Source organism: Dermacentor silvarum, chromosome 6 (genome assembly GCF_013339745.2).
Source record: "Dermacentor silvarum isolate Dsil-2018 chromosome 6, BIME_Dsil_1.4, whole genome shotgun sequence".
NCBI lineage: Eukaryota > Metazoa > Arthropoda > Arachnida > Ixodida > Ixodidae > Dermacentor > Dermacentor silvarum.
In genome coordinates this window covers 3,404,728-3,430,183 of record NC_051159.1, presented here as the reverse complement: position 1 = coordinate 3,430,183, position 25,456 = coordinate 3,404,728, and the positions used below count along the sequence as shown (strand labels likewise).

The 25,456-nt window shown below is 48.0% G+C and overlaps 1 protein-coding gene across 1 annotated transcript in view; it reads left to right on the top strand.

Moving 5' to 3' along the window:
• LOC119455260 (cuticlin-1) overlaps positions 1 to 25,456 on the top strand; it is a 104,253-nt gene that overhangs the window by 44,358 nt on the left and 34,439 nt on the right. Inside the window, exon 3 of the mRNA XM_037716661.2 lies at positions 16,617 to 16,674. Coding sequence (XP_037572589.1) covers positions 16,617 to 16,674 — 58 coding nt within the window. The remainder of the gene's footprint in view (positions 1 to 16,616; positions 16,675 to 25,456) is intronic.

The following is a 25,456-nucleotide window of genomic DNA, read 5'->3' as shown; positions in this document are numbered from 1 at the left end:
TCGTGTGGCCCAGACTTCATTCTATAGTAAGGTCATTTTCACGACTGGGAAAGAAATATTGAGTACTGTTCTTTCATTCGAGCGTAATTTCACGAATTTGTCACCCAAGGATTCTACAAAGCTGCGCGCCTTAAATGGGCGCGTTCTACAGTCGCAGAGTTCAAAGTCCGTCCATGTTTCGGACAATGACGCGCGTCTCGTGTACTTTCCACAACAGCGTCGCGCAACAGTGTCGCTTGAAAACAGAGGCTCGCTCGGAACCATTGTCACTCACGTCATCCGTGCATCTCTCCTGGAGAGAGGGGGGCGCGCACGCAAACAAAGATGCCGCTCCCGGCCAGGCAGCATCATCTTCGCGCAGGGGATCGTTATTACGCCGCCCGTTGTTAGCCAGAGGGCGCGCGTGCGTTGACGAGGAAGCGATCCGCAGTGCGAGAAAGCGGCCGCACGAGCTCGCGCGCGCTTGCGCCGCACGAAAGCGCCCGGGGCGAATCACGCGAGGGTGAGCGCGCAACCTTGCCCTTGGGAGACGGGGCGCACGTCATTCCCACGATTGAGCCTCGTAACGGCGCCGAAGGGGTCGCCGACGGGGGACAATACTTCCTCCTGTCACTGGCACGAAAGGAAACGATCCTCGCTTCTTCCGCGGCTTCGCTGAACCGACAGCGCGCCGTTCTTTGTCCGCGTGCACCGCACGGGACACAGCGCGGCTGCTCTGCATTCGAGAGGCAAAGGATGCGTCTTCACTAACGTGCGACGGCTACGCGCGTTTCAACGTATAGCGTGACGCGTAGCGGCGTTCCCTACGGCTACACGCACCTCGAGGTCACTTTATGCGCGTGGAGATGCTGTGCCGACCGCGTGATAGTCCGGTGCAAGCAGGCGAACTGGTTGGGAGCCGCACATGTCGCTGCGTCGGCTTGGAGATCGGATGACCTCGGCATCCTCGATGTTATCGCGACCGCCGCCCTCTTCTAAGAGCGACGGGCGTAGTGGACCGTTAGTGCCTACAGACGGACGTAAGCATACGTATTCTGCTTCTTTGAATGTGTTGTAAATAAACCACTGGCATGGAAGGCGAGCTTGTGTCATGCTCATGGCAAATTTAGCCGCGCAGTGCTAGGCGCTACCAGCATTCCTACCAGATATGCCGAGTGCAGACTTCGCCTCCGATATGGCGCACTGATGTCTCTACTGAGCACCATAAGCGACTGAAAGGGACACACGAATAGTGCTACGTGAATATGCTGCCATGCGCAGTTCGTATACCTGTCACTTCAGCCCTTCGCTGAAGTGACAAAATGAAATGTCTGTTCATATTTTGCCACATGAGAAAGGTGTGCGAGGCAGGACTAATTGGAAATCGTCCTTCGTGCAGCAGTGGCCATAGCTGCTGATGATAATGAAGATGATGAGGATGGTAGATGGTGCTTATGACATTCCTTTAGTAAAAGAACACGCGCAGACAGACAGACAACGAACTTTATTTGATCCTGAGGAGCTACTGTCAGGACCCCCTAACGGGAGGTGCAAGGGCTTTTTCTATCGGGCGGTAGTCTGGATAACGATGTATCTAATTAGCTATACAGTCGAGTTTCACCAGATGAGCCTGCCAGCTGATGTGCCGCTTTTTTTACGGAACTTTAGGGCGACCTTTTGCAACAAGCTGTTATCGTACCGTTTACATGTTACGCACCGTTATATCGTACCAGAAAACGCGTTGTCGATTATCGGTTAAAATTTTTGATGTAGGGAAAAAATTGACATAGATTTCTCGTAACAGTCCATACACCCGAGAATACCTCTTTCTACAAGTAACGGCAGTATCCCGCAGCCTTCGGCACACGTTATGCGCCAGATACACGTTATTGTCGATCGTGCCCTAATCAATGTCAAACTCGGCGCAAATTGAGCGAGTCTACAGGCCATTTTCAAAGTTGTGCGATTTCGATTGTTCTACCCTCACGTACGCTTAGCTCTTCGGTCGCGGTCGAAAAATGCTGTGCATGTTGACTTCAGTGGGGATGGAACTTGCCTGTGTAACAGAGGCATTGCATCTAGTTTCCCTTCCACCATCTTGCCGCTCATCAGGCAGCTACGAATGGCTCAGCAGCCTCTCCACCTGCCTCACTAAGCTTAGTCTTTTCGGTAGGGCCAGCCGGACGGCGGAGTGATGGGCTTGAGGTTTTGTGAATACAAAAAGTTGGTGTTAAGCTCCAAAAGGGCACCGGTAACTGCACCTGCGCAGCCATGCTGTGACGCCAGTGAGTTAGCGGAGCGTCATATACTCCAAGAATCATTGTCACTGACCAATGACGCACTGAGGGCGTCCATATTTTCTCGCAAACTCTGCTCGGGGGAAGTGCATCCACAAGAGTTCTTTCCGAGGCACAGAGAGGTCGCTGGTGAAGACAACGGTCGTTCGGCAGAGATGACGAAGGAGCCAAAACAAATGCCGCAACAGGAAGGGGCGAAAGCAAGGGCTGATGGCAGCAGCCGACCTTGCCCGGCATTGAGAGGCGGCGTCCGGCCGAAATTAGGACCTGCTCCGCCGGCTGCCGCCAATGGCGCCCGCTTGGGCCGTCGTCGGTCGGTCAACGAACTGCCGGCACTCTTCCGCCGCCGCTCACTGGCAGCGAAGAAGTTACGAGCAGAGACGAAGGGCACCGGAGGCGAGCCCCTCTCGGGCGAGGAGGAGGCCGCCCGACTTGACGCTGGCCGCCGGCGCGGGTCGGTGGCATGCGCTGCCGAGCGAGCATTTCGGGGGGCGATACTGCGCGCCTCGGTGTGCGCGCCGCTGCGCGTTTCCGACTCCTTTCGCGGCCGCAGTGTCCCTCTCGCCCCTCCGTCTACCTTTCTCCGGGCGGCCACCGCAATACGCCACGTACACAAACACGAGTCACAAACCCGATGCGCCTGTCGACAGCAAGGGGCCAAGAGGAGTAAAGGTCCAAGCGGGATGCCAACTGCCAGTGAAATGTATATATCTCGGCGCGTTGAGTTTCTGATTTCGAGAGGCCGCAATAGGTAGTACGAGCAAGCGTATCATCAGATCCTACACGAACAGACTTGCCACTGCGTTCCGTGTGCATCGCTCCCGGGGAGTTTCCGCGTGTTCCTTGCGACTGACAGTTAATGGAGGCCGCTCAATTTCTGAAGACAGCAAGCGAGTGCATAAAGCACAATGAAGGGAATGAGAATGAGTAGAAGTCTACGCAACCCGTTATTTTATGTCCCCGTTGGAGGTGGGGAACAGACGGCTATGGAACGCTGCCAAGGAAAGCAGTTGTTGCCCTGATGAAGACGTGTCCTCTTGTCCGCGACATCCCTTGTTGGACCACTGTTCATCACATATACGATGCATATAGGACATCCGTGTACTCCAAAGCTGGAAGCTTGCAACAAACATGTTCATCTAGCTTTTGCTTCAGCATACAGCTTTCGGAGTGTGACCGGGAGCACTCATAACAGAGACTCTTCATGGAATTGACTGATTGATTGATTGATTGATTTGCTGACTCAGAGGGTGAGTATGATACTGAAAATTCTGACAAGGAATGTGTCGCCGTCCTCTGCACAACGCTAAATTGCGAAATAGATGAAAGGGTAACATGAGGGGTGAAACGAAGCCTTACGGCGATAAAACAGTTCGCTATCACACACGGAGCCGTCTTCTGAAAAAAATAAAGAAAAAAAAACAAAAACAACGTGCTTTGAGGGTTCTACGAAGCAAAAAAAATTAATCAGTATTGCCATAGCACTCTAATTGTGTGGAAAGCCGTTCTAACATACAGTTTACCTATTCAAGCGAAGCTTGTATTGCGTTACAGACTTCGGTGGCGGCGTAGTCACGCAAAAAGTCATGTGTGGCGCATACCCGATGCGGGTATGATCCAGGGACAAGAAAGAAGGAAAGAGCAGGTGTGGGAAAAGCTGCGCCTGCGCCGGTTCACGTGACGCGCGCGACCAATCAGAGTCGTTTGGTGCGTCGCGGGGATGTAAAGGGAAGGAAAGCGGGGTTGGCGCGCGCTCCCTGGACATCCCTCGCTTCAGCTCAGTTTCGGCGATCGGACGGGAAGGCCTCGCGTGGTGCGTTCTGCCGAGGAGCAGGCTGCGTTTGAGCAACGGCGCCGCAAACTCGCTCGGGAAAGGGCTCATCGTCCACGCTGCGATTCTAGCGTGAGCGCTTCCGAAGCCCAGGCGAAACATCAGCGAAGAGCAGCGGACCCCGAGTTGCGGGAGGGCGATGTTGAGGACAAACGTCAGTGAAGAGCCGCCGACCCTGAGTTTTAGGCAAACGAAGCAGAACGCATGCGACAGCGTCGTCTTGCCACAAGCTTCGCTTACCCCCATTTCCGCGACAGGGGAAGGGCTCTGAATTTTTCTGTCCAGGACGTATCTTCGGAGAGAGCGCAAATATTATTCATCGTGCGAGCACTTGTGTATTTGAAGATCGTAATTGCAGACTGAAATTTGGTTCAAGAGCAAGGACAAATCTGACGCCATCGCCTCCGTTCAGCTGCATTTCTTCGCTAGCACATTAGTCCAGCTAACCTGACTGGACTGGTGGAGTTAAGGGACCGACAGCGTAATAGTAGGAAAGAAAAGATTATAAAAATATTACCTGTGCGCATAAGCGAGATGAAGCGCGCGACATCACACAAAGAACATTTACATGGGTTAACGACGGTTAAAGTTAAATCTACTGTAGTAAGGCAATTTTCCATGAAAATCTTAACTGCAGTCATTTCCTTAGTAATGTTAACCGCATTATACAATATAAATGGTGTTCGGTTTACCTTGCAATTGCACTTAAGTGCTGTAGGCTGTAAGCGAGGTCCATATTAGCCATAAACGAGAAGAAGGGGAACGGAAGGGCCCGATTTTTTTAATCACAGCTATAAGAAGCCCGCAGATAATGATGCCAAGTTAATTGTAGTTTTAATTGAAGTCTAAAAATTATAAATCCCAAGGAAATGAAAGTGGAAGAATGAACAACTTGCTGCCGGTGGGAGCCGAACCCACAACCTTCGCGTGATTCTACAACTAGCTTGCTTCTACAACTATAGGGTATTAATTTTACACTTGTTCCGGGAGCAATGATTCGTTAAGCGAACACTAAGAGGTTCAAAGCTAGGGTTCAATTCAACAACTCTGTCCCTTACGTTTACTAGTCATCCGTGTGCTTCTTGTTGATCTGCACTTGCGGACCTAAAGAGCCACCTGACGGACTTAAAAGAAATGTCGCACCGATTAGACATGTTACCGAAGTAACCTTTCTGTTCACTTTGCGAAAGATCTGGGGCCGGATTCGCAACGCTTTTGTTCGTAAGTTCTCTTCATGATTGGTAAGTCAGCTTCGCTAATGATATGTCATGCATCAGGATTAGCTGAAATTTGCTCTTAAGAACAATTCTAGCGTAAGGTATTTTTGGGAAGACGGTCCCCGTGTACCTTTGTGTACGCTTTCTGTAACAGTTGAAACAATCCCTAACTTTTGACTGGTTCATTCCAATGTCTCAAGCAATCCAATTAACTTTTCCATTCATGATGCTTGCAGAAGCGCTCGCTGGCATCTAGCACGCATAACAGGATAATTTTACAAAGAAGCTGCAGAAATTCGTCAGTGAACATCATGTAAAACTATTCAACGTTGAGGTAGCTGGCCATCAAGGATCACTTCCAGGTTGTTTTCAACGATACATGGCAACGCTTCAAATCGTCCTTTGCAAAACTTCAAGTTTGTACGAAGAAGCGTGCCTCTGCATTCAGTGGGCTGCATTGATCGGCAATTGCTTGCGATAGCGGCTCGAAAGCATTCAACGAGTTACTTTTTGTGGCTGCAGCATTAAATAATACGCAAGTCAGCGCGAAACATAAGAACTCAAAGAAAAGGTAGCGCGAGGCCACAGGCCGTAGGCTTCAGCCGCTTCTGCGCACTTGGCAAATATTGTATACGAGTGGCACGGACGCAACCAGTCGAGCGCCAACAGCTGTCCCTCTTTATAATCCTTTCGAGCTCGTTGGCCGTTCGTGCTAGGCTTTTCCGTTGGTTCCCATATCACTCCTCGCTGAAGGACACAGCTGCGACCTTCCCCTGTTTTCGCATTGCTTTACGCGGTCGTGTCTTCGTATGCTTCGTCACAAGTTGCAAATTTCAAACGTTGAACTCGCGAAAGGACCGCCATGAAGCAGCCTAACGGGTTTGGCCACAATTGTCGAATCTGCGCAATGCAGCTGCGAAAAGCGTGCGATGAAAGCCGACTGAGATCTTTCCTGCTGCTGTCGAGTCGATATTGCATGAGTGACCTTGTTGTAATTTCCTTCTTTCTTTTCTTCTTTTTTTAAATTGTATGTTTATATCCGTGCAACATCAGCGTTCGGATGATTCGAAGCAGTCAAGGACGGGTGATTGAGCCAACGCCCAAGCATTAAGGGCTGTAAAATAATTCAGTACTTCCCTGGATCGTCGCTTTTTTGTGACGTCCTGGCAGTCCCCCTCCCTTCCACCTTTTAGGCTTCTGCAGATGCATCGCTGAAGAAACATTGCTCATTTGTGGTGATATGCAGGGTTTCAAGAAACCCTGTAACAGTTGTTTGGTGTGCCCTTTTTTTTCCGAGTCTCTGTGCTTCGAAAGGAGTGAACACAAAATGAACTGTAAGGATCGGCGCTCTGTAAAAGCCAGTTATTGAAAACAAACAAGCCTTGATGTAGCACACGAGGGATTATTGGCTGGTTACCTGCTCCAACTTCACGTACTACGTGACGCCTGCACTTGAAAGCATGTTTCACACCTGGCGCATGACATTGAGTGCGCTGGCTAACACGCCAGCGCCACCCCAGGAAGTGGAAGGTTTGGGGTTCGCCTCCCGCAGGCAGCAAGTTATCTTTTTTCCACTTTGATTTCCCTTTTAATTATTATTTGACAATTCAATGGAAAACGGATAAGCTTCCACGTGTCTTCCTTGGCTTAATTGTCCGTTGATTGGTATGGTTGTTACGAAGGAAAACATCGATCCACTTGCTTCCCCCGCCCCTGCTCGCTCAAAGCAAAGGTCACTTTCAGCTCGAATCTCGAAGGGTTTCATGTTCTTATTTCACTCTCCGAATGACGTTACAACTCGGCGCCAATGCAACAACAGCGTGCAGCGGCACGTCGTGAAAGCTGGTGCAACATTATGTCATCGCCACCTCAACCCTTGAACTCGTCAGACATGAGTACTTAGACGGGCTCCAAAAGTGATTTAGCAAGTGCTAATGGAAATCTAGGCATCACTTCCGAAGCTGGCTCGCGACCTAAGAGCACTATTCTGAAATGTTGCATTTGGTTCAGCCCGCTGAGTAAAATTTGCAATCAGATTGATTCTAACAAAGGCAAAAAAAAAGCAAAAAAATCTAACCGCTGATTGCCGTCTAGCGTGAGCATTTACCGTCGGTATAGTAGAAGTTAATGCGAAAGGCAGATCAAGATCAATCTCAATAAATAGTCTGCAATAGCGACCGTCGTAAACGGTGTCGGTGTACCTCGCGTCACTTATCTTGTGTCACTTGTTTTCTGGTGCGCAACCGAATTGAAGAAAGGTAAGGTGAGGTAAGGTAAGGTACGTAATATCCACATCGCACATGCGCCACAATACGAACTCCAACTGTATATTTTATTCTCAACTGATCACGGTCAAACTATGGACCGACGTTTCGCAACGTAATTTGTGTACGGAAAATTGACGCTACGCTGTGGTACCGTTGGTGACGCATTGATCCTCAAAGAGATTTCAAGGGTTCCACAAGGGGGTATTGTGAAAGAAATGCCTGCAGCTGAAATTTTTTGGCCGCAGTTTCAGGCCCACAAAGTAAGTAATCAACAAAAAGTTCTCATTCCAAGTCGCATTAGAACCGCACTAGCATCTGTTGCAGAGACGTCGTTGTGGTGCTGCGCCTTATTTCTTGGCACTGTGCCACGAGTTCCTTGTATAGTATCGTGCGCATACACAGTAATGAAGGTACCAAAGTACTGGTGTTAGCCAAAAGCACCCTTAAAGGTAATTTTAGTTTCTCTCATGGCTAATACTTTCAACTTTAGAGTGCAAACATTTTTGCTGTTCACTGTAATGCCTAAGCAGGCCAGCTTGAGAGCACAGATCTCTGCGTTGAAACTTTTGTGCTCTGCAGTGTAGGAGTCGTAAGCATTTTATTTTGCCCTCGGTGCAATATGAAACAAGGAGAAGGACAAGAAAAAGAGGAGGAATTAAGGGCCATGAATAAAGGATCATCAGCATCGTCATCGCCAACAATCTCTGTGGCATGGTATTCAAGAACAAATTAAATTGGTTATGTATAGCATTTGAGACGTGTGTTCTAACAATAGTCACTTGATCAATGCTTTCCGTTTTAGTTAAATAGGCGTTTGTATAGACTTGTATGTGCACTGTAACTATGAAGTATTGGTGCATGCAGAAAGATAGCTAACGGCTATGAAGTCCTAATATGTCTTAGTTTGCGTGCTCAGGCTTCATTTTTCGCTTTTTCGTATTGGCTTGTGATATATTTTGTAGGTGCGCGGCAGCGCACAAAATTTGTAGTTTTGTATATATCCGCCTATAATAACTTTAATTACAAGTCATTACGTTTAAGTCGTTTCCTGTAAAACTGTTGCAATTGTTTTTTTTTTTTGCATACTGTCTGTAAGTTAAGCATGCATATACATTAAATTGTCATCTAAAGAGTCACTTAATAAGTAGCCTACCCTCTAACTTTGTACAAGCTTCCCTCTTTCTAACCCCTATATCCCCCACCCCAGTGCAGGGTAGCAAACCGGAAATTCGCCTCTGGTTGATCTCCCTGCCTTTCTTCTCTCCCTCTAGCCGGAGGGGTACTGCCTCCCACCTCTGCAGTTAAGCCCCATTTAACCCTACCCTACCTAAATACACTTTTGATAAGTCAGTTAAGTGCACAACTTTTATTCAGCCTGATTTAACCGGGTCGGTATGTTCACGGAGAGAAAATAAATTCAATGAATCTTGAGGCTTTAGTGAAATGCCGAAATCTTAAGATCGGGCTTTACTTTCCGTGATGTTTTAAATATGTCACCACTCAGTCATAGATATATCCTGATTGACATGTCTGGTATTACCTGATTTGTATACCTTTGAGTAATTCTGAATATTTCCAATTTCGGTGATCATTTTCTTGGTTCCCTTTGAATGCTTTAACAAAGTGTTGTAATCCTGCAAATATAGAATTTATACGTTTCTCAGGCGCTGTGACACATTTACGCCGAATTAGGTCTGTCGGGCCTTTTATGCATTTTTTATCACAACTTGGAATAGACCGAAGGCTTATACATAGTCTATTTTTTCAAAACTTGCAGTAAGAGCAAACGCAGCTACCGCTTCTACAACAAGAACAGTGATTGTATTCTTTTATTATGAATAAAGACAAGACCCGAAATTTAGTAAGCTGTACTTACATCTAATTTGCAAGATAGATAGGGCGCCGATACAGCTTAGCCTTGCCACCATGTTAACAATTCCATCGCGTCCAGGAGCACGAAATAGTTTGCCGACGGTAGGGGGCCTTCTGCTCCACTTTTATATCAGAGCCCTGAATACAGACACTACGAGTCGGTGTCCACCAACAAAAATGGGTCCTGCTCTGCCATTAGTGCACACATGCTATACAGCGGCGTACAGAATGGAGCAGCACATCACATTAATCAATGCAGTAGCATCACATAATCAATGCAAACACGTAGCACTTCAAGCCTCACGCGATTGCGTCCGAAACAAGCTCTTGCCAGCTTTTAGCGAGCGCGTCCTTGGCGTGTAATTGCAGGAGATAAATGATTATCGTCTAAGGTCTCGCTCTTGCTCGCTCCCGTGTGATGCCGGGAGCCGTATTGCCGCTGTCCGTATCCGCTGTCCGTATCCGCTGGCCGTTTACACATGAATTCGCCAAAGGCGACTTAATCCACTGCCTGTCGCATTAAGCTGACGCGTCTTCATAGCACACCATCCTCGTTTACCCGATGCGCTACAGTCACATTCATGTAAATGCGGCTCTATAAGGAAAACGACATAAAGAAAAGCATTTTCCTTCGTCTGTCTTGTTTTTCTCGAACCCTCGAACCAACCAGCCTGAGCGTTTACGTTCTTCAATGCGCTCGTAACCGTTGATTTACTGGAAAGCGCTAGAAACAAGAGTCGACGGAAACCTCACGGTCAGAGGTCGCTGATACAACGTACAATGTCAATATAACTGTGTTATCTACTTCTTTTTAGTTTCACATTATGTTACAAAACATGTGGTTGTGTTCGACATAAAATTAAGCAGGCTGCAGTGCCAGGCTAATGAATCCTAGTCACGTACTGAGGGGAGTCACTGTCAACAGCGAGTCACTCGGAAGAAAGAAATAAAAAGAAGCCAGAGTTCGAAAGCTTTATTATATGCTTCTTAATGGATACCGGCATTGTGTCATATTATTGAGACCTTTTTCTTTTCATTTTCTTTATTTTCGATATTCTGATCTTAATGCGCTCGTTGATTTGATGCGTTATTCTTGTTTTTATACATATTTTCCCGCACGTGTAGTTTGTCCTCAGTTGACCCATGCTGAAGTCATTGCGCATCCATCTCAACGCTTCCCTAAGATTTGTGATTATTGATCTTCTTATAATGCCATACATTTCTTCAAGTGTTTTTTTTTTTTCTTCTTCGACTGTACATATATGTGCACGACATTGGGCCGAGTGAGGCTGCTACATACGCCGTCAATTCTAGCGCGCCGACGCACAAGTTAGTCGCCGTGCGCAGTTGTGTGTGTGCGTGCGTGCGTGTGTGCGTGCGTGCGTGCGTGCGTGTGTGTGTGTGTGTGTGTGTGCGTGCGTGCGTGCGTGCGTGTGTGTGTGTGTGTGTGTGTGTGTGTGTGTGTGTGTGTGTGTGTGTGTGTGTGTGTGTGTGTGTGTGTGTGTGTGTGTGTGTGTGTGTGTGTGTGTGTGTGTGTGTGTGTGTGTGTGTGTGTGTGTGTGTGTGTGTTTTATTATTTATTTCCCGTCGGTTCATTTGACAATCTACTAAGTGCTGTCGAAAAACCCGCTGCGCAAGCTACGAAGATCAATAAATCAAGCAAGCCGCGGTAGCCGCCGCTCTGACAGTGTAAATTCAAGCAGCCGCGTGACCAGAACCCCGTTGGATCTTGGTCGCACGAAGATGAGAGTGCCTTCGAGTGCAAATGTGTCCCGAACACTCGATTTCGACCAGCACGCGCCGATGTCACTCCGGAGCGCTCGAAGGCAACCCGTTCGGATGTGCTACTAATGAAAGTGTCCAGCTCATCGTCTCTGTACGTGTAGGCGGTGCATGCGCGGGCACCCTTCCGTCCGGCATTCCGACGCAGCGGCCGTCGCGACCGTTGCACGGATGCGTGTTACGCGACCTTGTGCGCAACGGGAAGGACGCGTCTTGGTCGTCGTGCCCCTGCATCCGTATTTCGCGGCCACCTGATGCCGCACCGTGAGTCAGCGCGGCTGGTCGTGAGCGCGTCTCGGACACGCTCGTGACGGCGTTCCCCCCTTTGCGCGCGGCCGCTGTATGGAAAGGAGCGAAAGAAAACGCGCTTCCTGGTGCAGCAGAGGAGACGCGTGCGAGGACACCACACTTGCGTGGCGCCCATCGTCGGCAAGGGCACATCGGTTGTTCGGGCGGCGCAAAGGTCAGCGCTGTAAAGTGTGGCTAAAGATAGGACTGCGTGTCCCCCTCCCACGCAAAGGTGGATACATACACATTCGTAACGGTCAGAAGAAGACGCACGCGATAGTGGGCTACTACTCTCTCTCTATCAAGAAATAAGTCTTACCGGGAGTTCCTGCTGTGAGACACAGAACATTTACGTATATGTAAAGATATTTCAGAAAAGGAGAGGCGCGGTCTGGCAAAGGTCTCCCTGCACACGTTACACGCAGCGCCGTCCCATGCAAGATCTGACATGCATGCACGAAGTACATGCGATCCAGCAGAATGAAAACACGAGACGCCGAATGGGAAATGCCTAATCGTGAACTCGAGTGAAACCATACGATCAATATTGTGGCTGAATAGAATCTTATCCGTCTGTTGCTTCGAAATCATTGCTGACAACAGAACTTTGTGCAGTAACCAGGATGTTTTGGGTGTCATTATGATCTGTGTCATGATAGTCTTGATTGACTTCAAATTTTATTTTTACGCAGGTGGCACAACTATATTTAACTGTGACAATGACATCTCACCTGTGGTTTTTCTGTGTTTCGAGACCAAAGTCTGATCTATCGAATGTACGTGGTGTAGTGGCAACATGCCGGCAACATCCAAAACTAAATTTGCCTGATCGTCAACGCAGCAATAAAAATTAGAAACTGTTATAACGTCCAAGTAACCATCGTTTTTCTCCAAGTATTTGCTTATAATTTCCAGGCATCCAGTTTCGTTGCAATTTGAAATATCAGCGTCCCATTGCACAGAGACAACCAAATATGGGACTTGGCGTACATACAACACGCCCATATTTTACCGATACCAAATTAAGACCACTTTATCACTCAATTTTTCATTTGCGTATTACTTCCGCTTAATATGCTTCAAATGGCCTATAATACTCCCCTTGCCACCGTTCAGGTAGTTAGCCAAGCCATAAAAATTGTTACATCTAGCCCACGTAATGTCAACGCTAAAGCCGTAAACTATACGAGCATAACATCCTTATAAGTACAGAACTCGTTAGATAAGCCTCGGTATTTTCCCCTTTACAACCGTGAATAAACAGCTACCACTAACCACTTTCTTTCTTTCTTTTTTTTTTTTTTTTTTTTTGGGGGGGGGGGGGGGAAGGTATGGCGGCTGTTGCTATAATTGCGTCCTACGTATCCTTTCAACCTTTTGCAGATGCGTTACGCATCCCGCAACATTGTTTTTGTGCAATTATGTCCGACGCATCTCGTTTATTTTGCATGTTTCGTGTTAAGATACGTCGGGCAGGCGGAGCAGCTTAATACGCGCTTCCCTCGCGTCAACGTTATAGCTGTGTGTGTTGCAGTGTAGTGCCCTTGAGTGAGCGCAGGTTGGCGTGCTCATCACTGCTGCAACAACTGTCGCATCTGCTTCCATAGCGTTGATGCGCACTTCACAGAAAGAAAACGCATTCCATTCAGTACGTCTCGACGCGATACTATGACAACGTGTGCTTCTCACAAACGGACCAACGATGCAATTACGGTCCGCTACCGCTTCGCTACCTTGAGTGATTGGTCGACATGCGTCCATATTGTAGCTGTTACTCGTTTATTTCGCAATTACGAACATGCTGAAGTTTAAACTGCAATCCACAAATTAACGGAAACTTCAACTAATTCGAAGCAGCGAAGCCCAACTCTAGATATACACACGTAGAAGAGATATATACAGCGCTGTTCCAGCAACCGGAAACAGTAGTCACGTTTTTGTTAATTACTTGAAAGGGCTTTATTTCTCTGCGACGTTTTACAGATCACACTAAAGAAAGATTTTCCTTTATGGTCTCCGGGTCAGGTGTTTAGCAATAGATAATGAAGATGGAACACCCTTTAACCATTTAATGCGAACTGGCGTCTGTTGTATACGGCGCTCCTGTATGGTGGCTTCTATTGTCATCCAGATAGACCAGCCCGCGCGTGCGTGCGGTGCGTGTGTGCGTGTGTGGAGAGAGAGAGAGAACGTAAGGTTTGTCTTTGTTTTCTGCGTCTATTCGTGATGAACAGCACACAAAAACGATAGCAGGCATAATATTCGGCAAAACACTGATGTCCATAATTAGACTTTTTGTTCATAGTGCACAACAAACTGCCAGACGCAGTAGCAACAAGTTGCGCACCACACCGATCGTAAATGTGAAGTGTGTATCAGTAGTGTACGGTAAAATTTATACCTGCGACAAAATTGTAACCTTAGCTTCTGGTCGTCAGCCTTGGTGTGCGAGCTGCTGCTTTGACTGTGCAGTCTGCGCGCTGCAATACGCGCCGTGAGTGCCGATCAATCCTGACCATATTTACCAGCCGGAAACGCTATCTGCTTTTTTTTTCTTAGCAATGCAAAGCGAATGGACATTATTAGCTTTTTATTTCAGTTATTGCGCGATTGGGCATATGCTCGGGACGTACTTCCGCACTTGAGTAAATCTAGTACATCCGGTCTGCCTTTACTTTTATCCTTCTTCTTCCGTTCACTCGTTTTTAATTGTGCGACCGCGTGCGGGCAGTTGCCACTTGGCGGAGCGTGCAGCATAAGCATTTCAACGGCCGCCATAAAGAAAAGCCTGCTTTCATTGCGCAGTCGGCAACTGTTTGAAGCGGGGCGCTTGCACAATGCTGCTACCTGGCTGCTCAGCTTCTGGCAAAAAGTTATAGAGAAATGAAAAAAAAAAAAAGCCCATTTCCAGCGCCCCCCAACGGAAACAACCGCGACCGCTTTCGCCTTTCACGTTCATTGAAACTGACCAACTGCCAAGTGGTGGCTATTTCGGGCACCGAGCGTTGCGTAATGCTTGCAGTGGCGCTCCTTACGAGCCGACTGGAAGCCCTGTTTTCCTTTGCAGGCCGGACGCAGTGTCAGAAAACTCGATGGCAGCCCAGTCGATACGCATTTGCCGTCCAATCTACAGCGCTAAAAACGCAAGTGCATGAGAAAGAAAGATCGGAGATGCCTTATTTTTGCCGATTGCTGCGACCGCGCAGCGCGAAATTGTGCAACAAGAAGAATACTCTAGTCTTGGTCTGACAATTGATCTTAGCTGTGAGTATATAGGTCATTCACTACTAGATCAAGCCACAGGATACAGCAATGCCTTCCTTCCAAACGTGTTACAGCCCAATTATTTTTTTTCTCCGCGTTGCCAAAGTTTTGTTATAGAGACTAATCTTATATTCAGGCGGCCATGCACACGAACAACCAAGGGCTGGAACAGGCGAACACCGCGGCCTACAAGAACCCCTCCCTCCCCCCCCCCCCCCCCCCTCCATCTCCATGATCTATGGGAGAAACACGAAAAAGCACTGCGCTGGCAGTGCTCGAAGAAAAAACGCAAGAAGCGCCATCTCTGCGCCGCGGCCGGGCAACAGTTTATCTCGTCGGTCGGGTAGGCATGAATCTTGCGCGTCCGCGTGTTAAAAAGCAATATCGTAATAGCCCTGGGTTGTTTACACACGCTTTGCGCACCGTGGTGGCAGCACATAATCAAAGCCGGCGTCCGCCTGACCCGCTGACCGGCTGGTCCGGAAACCTCGGCGGTCCCCATAGAGGCGCCGCCGTCGACGCGACGAGTCCCACGCGTCCACCGCTTTCCCCGCAATGCGGCGCAGGGGGCGTGTTCAAAGGGGTGCCTCTCTCGGACACGCCGAACCCAAAGAGGTGCAATTAGCCGACTGCGATTGCGCCATTCATCACGAATCGCCGACGGAAAGGGGTTCGAAATGGCCGCAGGGAGGCCAGCCCGCCCATCGTTTTCGCTTACGCAGCAGCGTTCGCCGAGCTTTTACTTCCCTTCCCTTCTCTTTTTTTTTTTTTTCCTATTGGCGGAGGTCCCTGATTGAATTATTGCGTGAGCGTTTGCACCTCGCAGCGGTGTCGCCTCTGATTGGCCGCTAATTTTTCAAACTGTGAGTGGCCCATATCAAGAGTGCAGGCCATCGTTCGCAGTTATAATTAGCTTCTCTGCAGGTATGCCAACGCTGCTGAACGTCCTGAACGCTTTTTATCCGATGATTGATATAGTAATCTACACAAAGTTCGCTCAGCAAGCTACACAAAGTTGACAAAGTGCAGTTCAGGCTAAACAGTGAACTAATAATTTTCTCGTTCAGTAATAACATGTTCGCTTTCAAAGCTTTCCTTACAAGGGAGATCGAAATGATACTTCTTCTTTCTGGGGTTTTACGTGCCAAAACCAGTTCTGATTGTCAGGCACGCCGTAGTGGAGGGCTCCGGATTAATTTTGACCACCTGAGGTTCTTTAACGTGCACTACAACGCAAGCACACGGGTGTTTTTGCATTTATACAAAGGTTGGTGAAATGTTCCCGGGTCACTGCTAACATTTAAGATCTAAAGAAGAAGCGTACCAGACAGTCTGATTAATAATTAGCACTGAAGCAGTAAAAATAGCTGTGGAGTTTGACTTGTGGTACGTTATTCGGTCTTCATGTCGGAGTTCCTGTCACTGCCAAGGATATTAGTCATAACAGTTACACAACTGGAGTGAAAAGGCCGTGATTTACTTCTGTGTTTGAAATACATCATTCCTGGCACAATCTTTCCCACTCTTGCACCTATTGCTCTAAGTTGGGGATTTTCAGGCGCTCTCTGTAGGAAGGCCCTGATGCCTATGTATGCCTTGACGCGTCACACCTCCATTCTCGTGTAAGGGAAAACAGCGAATCGTTTAGCGCAATATTGCTTGTGTGATCGCTATAACTCAGAAGCCAAATTCATGTTCTGCTCCAATTTTTTTCCTCAACACTATTCTATTTCAAACCACGCTTTAGTGGCAGTTTAATCAGACAAACATGAAGCTAGTCGTAGGTAAAGGACCTTTTTTTTCTCTCTGGCTCTCGCAGGCGTTCCTGGCGACATGTACCACTGCACAGGAAGACACGGCCGTCTCGGCGAAAATTGGTAAGTCATGCTAACTTGCCTTCGTGGCGTGTAGAGTGCACTCTGCGGACAGTTGAGCACAGCGCGCTCCCTGTAAACACACAATATGCCAATTTGTAGCCCTCCAAGCAAAGCTATTCGTATCAAGCGCACACACACACACAATAAAAATAGGCAGAAACAAATAAAAAATTTCCGTGATGTTTCTTAAGAGGAAGCTTTAGCTCGGGGCTTCCTAGCTAAATACATGGGAAAGGTGACATCGTTTTTCTCGACAACCACTCCACCAAATTTCGTGAGATTTGTTGCATTTAAAAGAAAAAGTTAAAATCTAGTGACTGTTGGTTGTGAATTTTTTATTGTGGTCGCCAATTCTTTTATAAATACTGTCAAAAGTCAGAAATCTTCAGAAAACTAGACTGTCATGTTTACAATTCTGTAACTCAGCAATGCAAAACGATATCACAATTCTGTAAATTGTACCTAATAGTACATCTAAAGCGGACAAAATTGATATATTATACATGGCTCTCAAATAGCCCACTGATTTGTGAGTAGAACTTTTGCAAAACCCTTGTAAACAATGTTACAATATCACGTACGATGTAAATTTACATATAAAATTTGTCCGCTGTGGATGCTCTAATAGATGCAGCTTACAGAACTGCGATATCTGGTCCAGGTGCTGAGCTATAAATTTGTAAACAACGTGCTTCTATTTTCTGCAAACTTACCAATATTTGAAAAATGTATCAGAACATTTAGCTCAAAATCGAAATTGCGCTTCCAACAGTCACTGGAATTTAACTTTCTCTTTCAAACCCAACAAAGTTCATTAAATCGGCCCAGTGGTTATCTCAGAAAAGCGTTTCTGCGTTTTACATGTATTATTTGAATAGGCGGCATCGGGAGTTGGGGCCCGAGCTAAAGCTCCCTCTTAATGTCAATCCGGCAGATGACTTTATGGCGCAGCGTACGTCACAAAAGGTCGAAGTACAAATTGTAGCTATGTTCTTGTTAAGGTACAAAATCATAAAGTTGAAAATGTGGGACCGAATTCACAAAAATTTTCTTTGGTAAGTGAAGTTTTTCACTGGACAGCAGCCTTCGCTAATATGTCCGGCTTCAGGATTGGCTATAATTTGCTCTTACGAACAATCGTAGCGTAAGATTTTTTTTGTGTGTGTGTGAATACGGGTCCTGCTCTGCGTTGCGTCTTCAAACACCTCTCTAATTTCGCGGTACTCTAGACGTAAGTTATGAAACTTATATAATAAAATCTAAAACTGAGTAAGTTGGTAAGTGTGTTCATAGTTTACAAGGAGGCGCAGAGACAAGGATACATGGAAGAGGGAAGCGAGGAACGCCACTCGCGCTGTCCTTTTTGTTTCCCCCGTGTCCAGACTTCTGCGGATGTTTTCCTATCGCGAAGACAACGTATGTTCTCACCCTATATCTTTTATGATACGTGACTTTAACTTCAGTCTTTCCTCGCTTGTTCAAGTCGAAATTTTGTTCACTTCCGGGTAGTGCGTAGCTTGGTCTTAAACTGACTACAAGTTCAAGTATCGCACTAATATTTTCTGCGCAAAAAGAAAAAGTTGTGATATTTTTATGACTTAAAGGTGACCTTTAAAACCGCTCCAAAAATAGTTTGCCTGGTTTGTCGTTGCCGCAAGTTGTAATGTTCGCTCCTTCCCATATGGTTGCGTCACATTACCGGTCCTCATTCTGGTCTATATTACTGGTCATTGTTCTCGACGCTGTTCGTCTGTCTAAGAGGGAGCCCTCGGTGCTCGCAACTTCCGCGAGCGTGCAATATTAACCAGTGCAGGCCCACCCCCTTCCGGGCAGAGAGCACAGCATCGACGCGTGACCACCACGCTGGAATCTTCGTTCCATGCGGGTTCACGCATGCGTGTCCACTGTGCGAAGCCAGGTCGGAAAACGTACACACTCCGATCCCCTGCCTCCTCCGCACTCCACAAGCAGGGCTGTGTCTGGAAGGAGGAGGAGGGTGTCTGGTGCGAGGGTCCTCGGAGAGCCCCAGAGCCCCAGAATGTTTAAGCCGCTTAGCGCGCAGTGGCTTGCCGATGCGCCTGTAGCTGAGGTCAGCGAGCCACCAAGTCAGGAAGCGGCTATTAACGGGTGCGCCGTTTCACGCCGAGCATTGTTCTGCTGAGGCTTCATTTCGTCCCGTCATCGTCGAGGAAATGCGGATGCTCGTGGACGCTTCGGCGCTCGACAATGCACGCCCTCGCGGAATACAGACAACCCGCCTCTTGTTTCGTGGCACTTTTTGCGGATGTAGCAGAGACCAACATTGTTTGAGTTCTCAACAGGGCTATATTCTGTGCGATGTTCAATACTCCAGACAAGTATAGCATCATTGTTTGTGCTGTTCGAGAAAGACAGCGAACTGAGCTTTTCTATCACGCCATTCTTTTGTGTTTCGGAAAGAGCTTTCCGCATTTGTTAGACTCAAGCAAAAGAGGAAAGAAAGTTTTTGGCTCTCTGACTTTCGAGTGTAGTGTTTGCTTAAACTGGAAGGCGGAGACTTTCAAAGAGGTCCAACATGACACCCGTCCGGCCCTTTCTGTTCGTTTGCCGTGCGCGAAAATTGTGTTATTACGCCTCCGCTAGATCGTAACCAACTCACCGAGCAACAATTGGGGCGGAAACAAGACAGGCGCCTTGCGCGCCTCGCCACGTCTGAGTGTTCGCCGTTCGATGAAGAGACTGACACCTCGGAAGAAAAGCGGAAGGAGTTGCCGGGATCCCTGCGTTTTGGCGTGACTTGGTGCGACTAAGCGTGACCGACCCGTTACCTGGCGCCCAGCTGTGTACAAACGCTCTTGGACACACACACGGGCGTGCGCCGCCGAGCCGTGCGTGCCGCCGCCGCCGGCAGGAGAGGAACGGGTCAGCTGCTGGCGCGGCCAACGGCGGATCCGTGTTATTGTGTGTCCAGGGCGAGGAGAGAGGAGCGCCCAAGGTCGGGCCTCACTCGGGGCCGCGCAATGGCGCGCTCGTCAGATGCTGAGCTGGCGGCGAAAGAAAGAGCACGAGATCGCAGACACTTCGAGAGGTAGACGACGGTGTTTGCCGGAGGCCGCGTGTTCTTTTTCGCGCGCCGATCGGAGTAAGCGTCCTCGCGCGTGCTCTTCTCCCATTAGCTCGCCAGAGGTGGGGGAAAGCGAACCTTAGGGGGCGAGTACGGCAGTGTGAGGGGGAAGTCGACGACGCCGGGGTATGCCCGACCCTTTCCACATCCGTTCTCTCCAGAAGGCGTCCGACGACGAACACGGCGCACTGGTTGTATTTCTTCCGGAGTTACACAAAGAAGCTGCTCTGAGGGTGGAGGTGCAAGCAGTACTGCAGACCGACCAAGAGGAATGGCGGCGAGCGTGCTATCGGCGCGTCGAAGCGCTGCTAGTCTGGACTGAGGGGTGGCCACAGACCGCGCGTGACTGAGTGTACTTGCTTTGTTTTTCACCTCGTGTGTACGCAGTTCCTCATTTCTCGGTTTCTGGCGGATGCGTAAGTGCACGGATAACCCGTGCATAACTTTTACAGGCAGGCCCACCCAACATCGCGTGGTCGTAACTTATAATCACTAAATCTACGGACGCATACTATTCTCCCTTCGAAGCAGCGTCAAGCTTTAATTTTTTTTATTTTCATTCCTTTAAGGCATTGCCTTAATAGACAAGCCAGCTCTAGCCTATTTACAACAATACCATCACATTTGTCTCGCCTGTACAGACCGTCATCATATACCTTCCAGCCTTTCTTTCTTTCTTTTTCTTTTCTTTCTTTTCTTTTCCTGTCTTACTGCTCGTGGGGCCTTTCTGTCCCCGATCCTCTTCCCTGTGCAGAGTAGCATGTCGGCGCCTGCGTACACGCCGGCAGGATTCTATGCATCTCATTATAGAGCTTTGTATGTCTCTCATTCTCCGTACTGCTAAAACGTGTGTAGCGTTGACCCACTTTCGTTCTCACTGCTCAAGTGCTGTAATCCGGATTGCGCCTGAGTGTTAACTAGAAGCGAGTAAGTGAACGCGACCTGCGCGCCGCTTGGGAAAAGTGTTCCAGTGGCGCACAACGCAGGCGCTTGCGCGGTAGCCATTGCTGGTGTGTTGTAAGTTTCACGAAGTGCTACGCCTTTGCTGTCTGTTGCGTTTATGATCAACGACTGCCTTGCTCATTTGTTTGGCACGCGTGGAAACCAGCGCGCAGGCGCTCGCATCTACAGGTAGCAAGGATAAACTCAAGCCTTAAGGATCTCCTTCAAAAGCCATTTAAACCGAGTCAGCTACTTTTGTTGTTCAGAAAATATTAGTTGACAACACAGTGGTTGCGTTCCTTCAAATCGAAAGCATGGTCGCACCAAAAAAAATATTTTAGCGACATATTTTTTTATCATTATGTGAGAAGGCTGAGTATAGCGACTACGGCACAAGCGAACAATGGTGCGAGTACAAATCGCTCTCCTCGTGCAAAACAAAACAGCAAGGAGAGAAGAAAATAAATGCTGTACTCAGGTCGGCTCCAAGAGGCCTCAAGGAGGCATAGCTCTTGTGCAGCGAAGCGCCGCTGCTCCTCTTGGAACAATTACCGAAATGTGTCGTCTAATTTTCCAGACGTGAGGAGCCTTAGCTGCAAGAAGAGCTTCTCACTATGACCCACCGCCGAGCTATGGAGGTCAATAACGAGACACGTGGTGGCTTAGGCTGACTCCTCATTAGTGACTGGATCTGCTATAGCAACTCATCGCGAGCAAAAGGGTGGCGGAAACTGCAGGAGAACGTGGAGGGCGCCTAATGCAGACTTGGTCAGACCATCCACGTGGTCGCTTTGTCTTGACGGTGGCGTATGCGTTGATCGTTTGAGTCTGTGTGACAAGCCTCATTATCGTGCTGTAGTTTATTGTTCCAGACCATCGGCCGTTTTTAGAGCAGTATATGTCGCACTGATTTATTTAGGAGCCTGTTACTTTACGGCAGCAACGTTTCCTTGCCCCCTCTTCCGACGCATTGGCTAAAACTCGGGAAGTCGGAATGTGTGGCATATTGCTTTTCGCATTTACTCAGCGTCCCCTGTTTCAATATGCAGGAGTCACACATGGAAAGGAAGGCCAACTGCCGTATTTATCTTGCCCACTCTGAGACTTCTTAACTACAGCGATCTGAACCAGTGTGTGCTGAATAAATTAGGGCAACAATCCTTCCCTTTGCGTCCGTGACATTGAACTACAATGGCAGCAAGAAACACGACAAGTTGTACTGCCACTTCGACAACGCTTCTATTGTTTACTCAAGATCAGGATTGTTATGCATGGCAAACTGATCTCGTAACAGACGCGACATATTCGCCGTTAACTGTTTCCGTCTTGTCATTCTTCTTAGGGTCACGCGGTCACGAAGCCGAGTAATCTAACAAAACATCACCGTGCATCTTCTTTTGTTAGCGACGACGCGACTCGCTTAGTTGTCTCTGGGTTACGCTTCCCAAACCAGAAACGGCGGCGGTGCCAAGTACTGCTGCAACCGGGGGAAGTAGTCGCACCCCCTGGTGGCCGTGAAATTCCTGGCGTCTCGCTCCAGCGGCACTGAGATGGCGGTCGCGATAGCCACTGTCCGAGCGATGGGAATGCCACGCAACTATCGGCTCGTAATGAAAATGACACCCAACGGATCTCGGCCGAAGCACCGCGCCGAAGACGCCGGGCTGCGCGGCATACTAACAAGCGGCGCCCCCCTCCGGCAGCGGCCACCGTGGGTCATGCGTGCGCGCGCGCCGACGCGACTGGTTCGCCGCCTGGCGGAACTGAACTGTGCCGAGAGAAACATGGGAGATTCATGCGTGACCGCCTGCCTGCGAAAACGCATACTGCGAGGAGACGGCGTTCGGTCTCACGCACGTCTGAGCACACCGCTAACGTCGGAGAACAGCTACAGCCGTACATGACAACGGCCTCTATTTAAAGAGAAAAAAGCTTGTGAGGAATAAATATCAATCACGAGAGTATTGATTGAGAGAAGATGAGGGGTTCCCCCGTCCATGCATCGTAGGCGATGCAAACACTCTAGAAGTGCGTTAGTTAAAGAAGTCATTAGTGACAGGATTCAAATAACACATACGGTCAAATTCTGTTGTTAAAGAATCTAAATGTCATGTTTTTTGTTACTTGTAATTAATAAAACAAAAGGAGAATAAAAGAAGGATAATGGAGCAGTACAAACGCGCCTATTGCATGATTGTGATCTCAGAATGACATAATTACGAGAATGTGCTTCCTCCATTCGATGATGGATAGACAGACTGAGAAGTGGCAAGGCGCTTATCCGTTATTATCCGTTATTCCTTTGATCCCCTTTCCTCAGCACAGGGTAGCCAGCCGATCTGATAACTGGCTAACCTCCCTGTCTTTCCGTCTATTCTTCTTTCCTCCTCCTTCGTCTCCTACTGTTTTCAGTATGTATGCGTCTACAGGCAATGTTGCAATAAGCATTACATCGTTTATATTTTAAATATCAATTTTCTTTCTTCTTTTACTTATTGCGGTATATTTCGTGTACTTTCAGTGATTGCACGTTTAAACCAAATAGTCCGTCAATAACTCGATCAATTAATCAGTCAAATATGACTGGTGCCTTTCTTATAAGATTGAAACAAGGTCAATTCAAATATGAACTATCCCTGGACCGAGCAGACGTTCACTCTCAGCCAATCCTCATAGATAGTTTGAACTGCTAAAACTTCCGCGATGGAGACGTTTTTCGCTAGCCCATGATAAAGGCAATAGAATTAAGATTGATGGCTAAGCGATTTAAGAGGACGCCTTAATGAATTAAGAGGATGACTAAGCGCATTAGGCTAATCGAATTAAGAGGATGAGTAAGCGAATTAGGATGACTCAGCGAATTAAGAGGGATCACTAAGCGAAGTAGACTAAGCGAATGAAGAGGGATGACTAAGCGAAGTAGACTAAGCGAATTAAGGGGGATGTGTACGTCATGCGTCCGTCTTCAATGCACCGGCACTTGGGCTTTCGCCTTCAATTCATCTTCGGGATAACAAAAGAGACCCTGTGAATTTTTATAGTTTAACCAGAAATGAAAAAAGAATTTAAAAACTGTGTGCATCAATGGTATCTATATGCCTGCCTGAGGCGCTTAAATCTCCATGAGTAAAGCAACAGCATGTGCCAACACTCCAAGCACTTAATCATTGAACTCGCCCGTTCAAAAGCATCACGCGTTTCATTCCTATCACGATATGTCCGTTGTGAAGGCAAGATTTCTCTAAATATTTATTATTGATGCTCTAAAAACCTCTTCTTGCAGCGACTTTTTAAATGGGCAGCTTATATAGGTCTATATGCTGTGACAATTAGTGTTCACCTTTGTCTTTTTCCTCTAGGAGAGTGGTACGGCCCGTTACGAATATCAAATAGATATATACGCCCGATCCGCCCATGTCACAATGCTCAAGCACGTACGCTGTACCACATCATGATCAGAATATTTCCAGCGGTAAGAATATCGGCTAAGAGAAAAAGGCTTGAAGCGCCAGCCTATTCTACATCGGCTATATCAAGGTTGGCAAAAATATTAGCGACAATAAAAAATGGCACAAGGGATCCCTGACACAGCCAATGTGTCGCAAGAATTGCAGATCTTTCCGCCAGTATCGAAAAAAAAAGCAGCTATAGTTTCCGCTGAAGTACACGAACGTACCGTTGATACTCCAAGAAAACGTTTAAAAAAATCTCGGCGTTGAAGACGCTCTGAAAGTGAGCAGTTTGCCAGGCCCGTGTCTGGCAGAAGCACAAGGCGAGGTCGTGGAAGCGAAAAGCGAGGGGCGCTAAATGAATAACAATCAGCAGTTTCATCTCGAGGGCTCTTATCATAAGTCACCGTAAAAATCCCCGCTATTGCTGTTCCGTTCTCCCCACTGTTGGATATCTGCACGAGGCAAGGGTTGGTCGAGAATGCACAAGGAGGCCTGGCGCGACTCGACCTTGCATCGCACACGCCGCTTGCCTAAAAAAAGAAAGCGCACAGCTGAATGTGTAGCAGGGAACAAGCAGAAAAAAAAAATAAGATGGGGGGGGGGGGGGGGGGGGGCGGTAGAATTCGCTAGCTTGGAGAGACGTGACAACACTGCCCGATGAGCGCGACGCAACTCGTTGTCGCGCGTGGCATGCACCGCTCAATTTATGTTCGCCGAGAAACTTGCCAGCGGATTTTCACCCGCGAATGACGGAAGAAGAGATCGGCGACTCGGGGATGGCGTGAATATGGATGGTGGATGGCGTGAGTTTCTCGAATGTGGTTATAATGCGGCCGGTGTATAGTATGCGACAGTCATCCCCCGGGACATCGAGAGGGGTGAAACGCGCCCGGTACTTGCGCACGAGAAGTTGTTTGTGCCAACACTCACGCATCCCTCGACGTGCCGAGCCTGAGCCGGTGTCACTGTTTCGTTGCGGCCTGAACGGCGAGCGCAGTTTTACTCGCCGATAACAATGTACAGTTACAGTTACATATTATACTGTTACAGTGACAAAGAACTCGTCATTATTACGCGTACGTGTATACCGTACATGTACTGCTTTTTTTTTATTGAAATGAAAATAAAAAGAGGGATTTATTCACCCTATAATGGTGACGGTGACTGTTTATTGTGTATGTACTTTACCCTTCCTACTTGAGCCTTCCAAGGCCTGCAGTATTTCATAAATAAAAAAAAACATTGTGGTAGCTTGCACTAGTGGCGCAAGGCTAAAGACACAGCG